Genomic DNA, 8,234 nt, shown 5'->3' on the forward strand with positions numbered 1-8,234 from the left:
AAATAGAGGGGAATAACACCAAGGAGATGTATGGAGTAATGGCATCACAAGAATAGATTCAAGGGCTTTAGCTAAGAAATATCATGCTACACAGATATGGTTTTATGGTTTTGCCTCCATTTTTATGGCTTACATTGCAACCTTGCAGCATCCTAAATCTTATGTATTTTTTCAGGGCTGTGCCTTTACATCCCATGTATTAATAGCTATAGGTACAGTTCAGCTTCTAATAGACATGATGATAACCCAGACTTTGGTGTGAAACTGTTCAGATTAATGCCAGACTAAAAATAAAATGGAAATTCTGCCTTGCATCTAATAGACATGTCAAACAGATTGGAAGATATAAATAATATGTTGTCAGACGGTACTCTTTAAAAAAAAAAAAATAGAACAGATATAGGAAAAAACAAAACAAAACAAACAAAAAAAAAAAAAAAAACATGGCAGAATCCATGAGGATGTTTCCCAAGCATGAAGGAGAAAATCATTACAAGTTCAATGGATCTAATTAATATGGAAGACATACACTGGGGTCTATCTGATAAAGGAGGCAGTAAATTCCTCACTGTGTTCGCTTGACCTCCATCAGAAGCACTTGGTTCTGGGCACTTGAAGCACCGATCCAGTCAGAATCAGCTTAAAAAGCTACACTACACTAAAGCCATGTAGATACTAAAAAGAAGAGTGGCTATTTTATTATTTTATTAAAACAAAATAACATATAACGTTTATATATATATATATATATATATATATATATATATATATATATATAAACGTGTGTGTGTCTGAGTAAGAGAGTGTGTGACACCTGAATTAACATGCTTGGGCAGAACTTGAGGAAAGCCATTTCATTTGAATTTGGTGTGTTGGATCATGGATACATCTAAGAGCTGCAGGATTGCGGACCTCGGAGCTAGACATCTCTGGTTTATGTGTATCTATAGTGTCGTAAAATTCTTGCCGTTCAACACGATGAACATTCTTCCGGCCTTTCGCTTTACGTCATAGCAGGCCTTCCGTTTGAGTGTCGCAGTGTTTTTAACGCTAGCTAACGTTGCTATTACAAGGAGAGTTTCACTTTTGGCTCCAGTACAATGGGAATAGAGGACGAAACGGACCGAACTCTTTTTATAAGAAATTTGGATGGAAGAGTAACGGAGGAGCTTTTGTTTGAGCTGTTTCTACAGGTACGGTTGCCGCTATTCCCAGCTAGCAATGTTTGTTTATTTCAACAGGCCACTGCTAATGCTAACATACAGAAATCGCTCTGTTGATAGTGTTACAAAAAAAAAAAACAACAAAAAAGCGATTTCGGGAGTGGGAGGCTGATTTTAACAAATATATTTTCTAACCACATGCCAACATGACAGTGTTGTGGAAATAAAGACACCGTCAACAGTTTTAACTGCGGCTGTTTGTTTGTTTGTTTGTTTTTTTTTAACAGACGCTAAATGTCGTCGTTAGGTGCAAGCTTTTGAATGACAGTAATTGGTTGTGTTTACAGGCAGGACCTCTCATCAAAACTAAAATTCCAAAAGACTCGGATGGGAAACAAAAAACATTTGGGTTTGTTGTTTACAAACATGAAGTTTCCGTGCCTTACGCCATGCAACTACTCAATGGGACGTCGCTCTATGGCAGAAACATCCACGTACAGTTCAGATCAGGTAAGCTCACATTTTTCTTAAACCGACAAAATAACTGCTTACAACACGAACACCGGATGCATGTTAATTTAATAGTTTGACATCAGTTTGTAAACTTGGTCGTGTGTCATGCATTCCAGTTACAAGGGTGACTGTTTTCACTACAGTATAATAAGCCGCCTGTGTAGAGGAATTTTTTTTCCCGAAATCATGCTTGTTTACATACAAAGCGCGCCCTTTAATAAGCCAAATACGTGATGCGTTCACAGGCAACAGGACAGCATTTGTAACTATTTTTTTATTTATGCTTGTTACCAAACTAATCTTATTTCTCCATTTTGTCAGACGGTTAATAAATGCATCAGAATTTATAAGGGAAAAGCAGCCAAATAACACAATGCTTCAACTTATGGTTGCACAAAAATAGTACCATACTTTGACTTGTGACTGTGTGTAGGGATTTTTTAAAATCATAATCTCCCTCAGAATAAATAATAGTCGTCATTTGTGCCCACTAGATACACTGCCCTCGCCTTCCTGTGCTAATCTGCAGGTTAATTTGTGCATAGGAATATGACAACTGTGAACTTGTTACTTTCAGTTTCTTTACCCAAACAGTGTCGCTCTGCTCCCCCTATCTCTTACATGTTTTGTGTCAATGGTGGGGGGCCAAGCTTTAAAACAATAACTTTAAACAATAACAAAAGTTTTAATGTGTTTATAAAAGACTGTTTTAAGTTGCACTTAAACATTCAAATCAGCAACTTTTATTCTTAAATATGTTCTCAAGGTTTTTACTTAGGGATTTTACTTATTCATGTTTCATTCATATCCTGATTTAAATAATTTGCCTTGAAAGAACAGTAAGAAAAACATACTCAGTATTTGTTAGTATTGTGATTTATTTTATACTGTGACACTGTGTGCTGCCAGGTGTCTGAAATGTGTCCTACTGAGATTAGACGCTGTCGGTGTACAAATATCAGAAACATGGACAATGTTTTGCATTTGTGTGTATGCGGTGGGTTGGTTTTATATAGTAGTGATTAAAATACCTGTCTCTAGTAATCGGCTTAAGGTACATTTTTTGTAGTATTCAACTTCTTTTTTTTTTTTTTTTTTTTTTAACCTTAACGGTGTGCATAACCTTTCACAGGTCAAGGTGAAGGACTTTAATTATCTCTCTGAATGTCTGTCTGCTTATTCTGCTCATTCCCTCCTTACCTCAGAGAAGAATGAGACTGTAATAAAAAGCCCGAGAGAAGGGGTGGATCTTCACCTCTGATTGGCTCTGATCCACAGGCATACACAGTGTTGTGTGTTTGTTTAAAATTTAAGACTGGCGCACAAGTAGACATCTGGCACAGCAAAAAAAGACACAGACGCGAGGTGCGAAATCTGTTGTGTATTACAGAAAAAAGAAACAGAATAGTACTGGATGTTTCTGGCTGTTTTGAGCAGCCAAAACCATGGTATATAATGTAGCCAAAGAGGAGCTTCCTTTCACAGAATTTAGCTCCAAGTAGATACGTATCATGGAGAAGACTTAACATAAATCCAGAGGAGACAAATTTGCTAAAGGCAGTGCAACCTCATGAGCCATTTCAGAGCTTGAGTTGTTTGAATTTTTTTAAACCTCATTATTGTTCACAGTAATGTAAATAACCATCAATGTCTATGTGTAACGATCAAAAGAAAATCCATAAGTATTAAAATGAGCTGCTGAGAGCAATGCTGTAAAAATGAAAAAGTTAGGCACTATGTGGTAGGGCTGTTACAATTATTACAGACAGATTATTTGACAGGATTGTTTTTTTTATTATCAACCCTAATAACCTGTATAGAAGTTTTCTATTTAAAATATATTTTAAAAGACCAAAAAAAAAAATTCCATATCTTTTCATCATTTCATAGATCAGCAAACTGGTGCACTTTTAAAACTTCTCCATGCACCGCCTGCAGCAGCACATCAGTTTTTACTGCCACCCAGTGTCTACTTGTATTAGAGCAGCTGCATTTCAGTCAGCATTTGTTGACGTCAATGTTGTAGACTTAGTTTTAAAAGCCAATGTGGATTCATTTTGAAAGGAGAGAGTCCATAAACTTGGTTGCCGTCATCTTTGCATGTACTACTCCACCCAGTTCACCCATTCAGAAGTGATTTAAAATAAAGATGAAAGCAGTGTACCATAGTACACAACTCGAGAAATTCTGATTTCAATGTGGTTGAAAAACAGCATTTAAAGAAAAGTTACAAAAGTTTAATAAGCAGTCTGAATTATCAGTAAAAACATGCATGCTTGTCCAAAACTGCAACTTTTACAGCAAGATAAAGGATGGCATTCTCAGGTATTTGGAAGAAACTGGCTTACTCAGCCTCCACTGACATTTATTTACAAATCTTTAAGGGAAGAACAAGGTAGAATTATTATTAATATGAATTGTATTTACTTATTAAAGATTTATTCTTGTTAAAGAGTATTATTAAAGCTTAATTATTATAGTGACATGAAAGAGAACATAGAATATACTTATACTAAATGTTTTTATTCTCTCCATCCCATCATAGGTAGTAGCCATAGCAGCAGTCCAGGGAACTCTCAGAATTCAAGTCCTGCAAATACCCCAAATCCTCACGGCCAGAGGTAAGAATGTTATAGAAATGATTTATCTGGATATAGGCTCGTTCCCACTTCTCAGCCTTAACTTGGATTCATGCCCCTTTAGCTCCACATGTTGCTCTCTTTATGGTTCTCAGCAGAATTTTAAAATGGGATTCTAATACTGATTTTTGTGATGCAGGAGGGAAAATAACGTAGCAGCCAGGTACTGGTTGGGTTGTGTAAAAAGATTAGAATCATCCTGTTGTACACTAAAGTACACTAAGTAGTAAATGTATCCTTACCCTAGTTGTTCACAGTGGCAAATATTTACTGATGCTTAAAAATCTTTCTATATCCATACTAATTTAGAATATGAGTCCAGTGCTGTGGCTCATCAGAAACCAAAATTCAAAGTGGATCTTAGAACCAGAGCTGTTCAGTTGCAGTATGGAGCATGAAGTCACATTTACCCACAAGGGCTGGAATACGGCCCTTTCAGTATTTATTTTTTTCCCCCTGAGTGTTGAACCAATACATGTATAGAACAAAGAGTAGAACAAGTTCTGCATCTGTGTGTAGAACCTTATGATAAATATTCTAAACATCTCCAGTTTGTGAGGGTCCACTCTCGTCCGTTAGACATAGACAAACCATGAGTTAACCTTTGTCACAGTTTTCTAGTCGCATGTTCTTTCATGTCATTGAGGGATCTGATCATCACTATAAGCAGTAGACATTGTCCCTTGGAGCTGGACAGGTTGGAGCTGATCTGGATCAATGTTGGATTTGTGTATTAGAGATTCCATTTTAGATTATAGCACCATGATTTAATGTGGAATGATAATTCTGTAATTATTCCATGATAATGATGAGAATATTCATTTCCAGGACACAGGAGGCCATTCTTGTATGATTTGTGTTGCTGGTATCGGCTGCTAAATCTGAAGTGCAGTAGCTGAACTGTTGTGTATGCAAGTTGGATTAGCCGGTCCAAGTCCTAGGAGAAGATCCTTTTGATCCAAACTATGTGGGACATCACTCCCTTCAGGAGTTTGGCTTAGACTGATAAAGCACTTTAAGAACTAAGCTTAACTGCAGTGCTTGTTATTTTTGTGTTACCTTTTTGTCAAACTGATGATATCACATTAGTAAAGGTAGAAAGGTACATAGAGTGAGAGCAACTTTGATGTTGCATTTTGTGTATCATGTTAAACCATGCCAGGGTGTGCATGTCTCCTCTCACTTACTTTGCAGCTCCATCCAAACTCCTTTTTATGTAAGGGAGCAGCAGATGTAATTATAAGAAAGCCAAACAGAACCAAGATCAAGGGTTTGAAAGCGGCCACAAACGTGAGCAGCTGCCCTGAAAACACTGTGGCTTTTGTGAGAATTGCCGCAGCTTCCTCTGGTAATGAGCGACTGGTTACAGTTGGCCCCAAACGTTCGAAGACATGTGAAGTTCTGGCAGATAAAGAGCAATGTTCCTCCTCATCCTGTTTAGATTTGTAATATTCCAGTAACTAAGACACAGCATGACAGTGCCTTGATTTGATTTGGCATTATCTGTCTCTGAGACACGGGACAAGGTTTGTCATGTAGATAGATTATGCTGCAACTTTGGTCCCTTTTGACACATAATAGTTGATTATAAGTACATCTGTCCATCCAACAGACCTTCCTTCTACCCTTTTCTCTCTATGGATTAACAAGATTGATGAGCAGTACTTTCAAATCATTTGTCAGACATAAGCCTTACTTGAATTAAAAAAAAATACACCAAGACCTTCTCTTTTCAACTAATTTAGAGTTCACGTTTCACATTTTTATGACAAGAACAAATCTGACCTGTAAAACGATTTCATTCTGGCATACAAGCCTTCCTCATGGGGTGTTGAATAGACTTCATGGAGCCTAAGATCATTTTCCAATGGCATTTTCACCAATAGAAATGGAACTGGCACAGGTCTCAAGTGACTGCCACAGCATTATTGTTCCTGAAAGTGGTTTTCCTGTCAAGACTAAAACAAATTCCCTGAGTGGTCAAATCAAAGCTGGTTCAGTGGCATTTTGCAGAGGTCTCAGTTTTAGGGGTGAAAAGTGTGGGTGCTTGAAAATAAACGTACAGAAGGTAAAAATTTCAGTAGAATCTTTTTCTGCATAGACTGGTCTTCTAAATGTTAACTTTTATTTTTTTTATTTTTTTGGTAAATATTTGACATTTTGTTTACTGTACTCTTACAGAACCCCAGTCCAGTTTAATTCACCTCCGTACACTCCTCAGCACCGAATGCAGAGGTCCTTTTCATCCCCTGATAGCCTGCAGAAGCATGCCATGGTAATGTTATTACTTGTATTTTAATATCAAAATAACAAATGAAGATGTGTGAAGTCATGGGAATAGAAATGTAGACCTGCTATTTACCATTTCCTTCATCTGCAGCTGAACAACATGATGTGGATCCACATGCAGCAGCTTGAGCAACTTAATGGTGCTCCTCCTAAGCCTCAGCGGCAGCAGCCATCTGCAGCTGGAGGTGGCCAAAGGCATCAGGACAATGCCCCCTATCGACATCAGCCACCCCAGACGAGCAGCAGTGGCAGAAGTCAGCGCTACGGGGACGAGCTGGCCTCTGGGCGTTATCAGAACCACCACCACCAGCACCACCACCAGAAGGAGCGGAGTGGAAACCGTCACTATGACAACAGAGGTGGAAGCAGGCATTATGAAGAAAGGGGGAACGACCGTGGCTACCACGACAATAGATGGCGGCGATACTGAGTTAAAAAAGGATTTTCACAAAAGAGGACAGTTTGTTTTGTTTAAAAAAAAAAAAAAGATTAATTATAATCTGAATTATGTAGGCAAAATCGTTGTGTACACTCAGGTTGTTTGTACATCATCTTACCAGTTTGAAAATTTAATAATTCATGACTTTTTTTAAGATGTTTTTAAATTTAAACATTTTTTTCATGTGAGTTTTTCCTCACAGATATTGCAAACATTTTGTGGTTGCGATTGTAGATTGTATTATTATGAGGGCAAAGACAAAATTCAAAAACTGGTTTTAAATTTTGAATGACAAAAGAAAAAGATGTATCTAAAAGAAACTACAAAAAAAAAGTAGGACATTGGCCAGTTTTATGTTATGTAAGTAGTATTTAAATGGTGCTCACAGAATTTGAAAAAAAAAAAATTCAGGTATTTTTGCAAAAAAGCAACAGTTTCAGCTACAGATTTCACCAGCAACACAACACCTGAACAGCAGCAAGGCACCAACCTTTTCTAATTTTGTTGATCTTGCCCTTTTCAAAAATGGACTTTATTTTGCTTTATTGTATCTTTTTTTTTATCTGATTTGTAAGACATTGTTTTAAAATGATTTTTTTTCATAATTATTATAAAGCTCTTTTCATTTGATTGCTGCATTGTCATTAATCTGGCCACAGCTGCCTTGGCTGTACATCATGAATGCTATTTACATCTTCTTGTGTATGCGACTAAGTTAACTAAATAGGCTATTGTATTTTGATGCTACATGCTGCAATGCATACACACATGGCCTTATCTGCACCTATAAATACACCAAGTGTAACTAATATGCTTGTGCAGACGGTCATGAAGTCATCTACAGGTGGCGCCACACACATCCATTTATTGAATCAATTAGAATGTTAAATATATCTGAGCCACATGACCTGCTCCTATGTTTGACCTTTCTATTTAGGATGCTTTCAAGTGTTGACATGGAACTGCCGCCCATTCTTTTCACTTCGCAGCATGCAGTTATGCACGGGTTTATTTCTTGCTCAGTAGTGTCCTGCCTCTATCTGAGGGTAAGCAAATGGAACCGGTTTTAGTCAGTTTACATATGTGGAAAAAAATCGTCTGTTGTCCCATCCCAGAATTATCAGCACTTCGATCCTTAATGTGCTGCATCGATGTCTCAGAGCCTTTTTACTAGTTTGCTTATAGCAGACC

The 8,234-nt window shown here is 37.4% G+C and overlaps 1 protein-coding gene across 1 annotated transcript; it reads left to right on the plus strand.

The window, feature by feature from the left end:
- The first annotated feature begins 952 nt into the window (after positions 1 to 952).
- Positions 953 to 7,463, plus strand: rbm7 (RNA binding motif protein 7). Its single transcript, XM_041995538.1, has 5 exons — positions 953 to 1,193; positions 1,511 to 1,673; positions 4,222 to 4,297; positions 6,497 to 6,590; positions 6,696 to 7,463. Exons 1-5 carry the CDS (start codon positions 1,101 to 1,103, stop codon positions 7,032 to 7,034), a joined length of 765 nt encoding a protein of 254 aa, XP_041851472.1. The 5' UTR covers positions 953 to 1,100; the 3' UTR covers positions 7,035 to 7,463.
- Positions 7,464 to 8,234: the final 771 nt, after the last annotated feature.

The sequence above is a fragment of the Melanotaenia boesemani genome, chromosome 9 (assembly GCF_017639745.1).
Source record: "Melanotaenia boesemani isolate fMelBoe1 chromosome 9, fMelBoe1.pri, whole genome shotgun sequence".
Taxonomy (NCBI): domain Eukaryota; kingdom Metazoa; phylum Chordata; class Actinopteri; order Atheriniformes; family Melanotaeniidae; genus Melanotaenia; species Melanotaenia boesemani.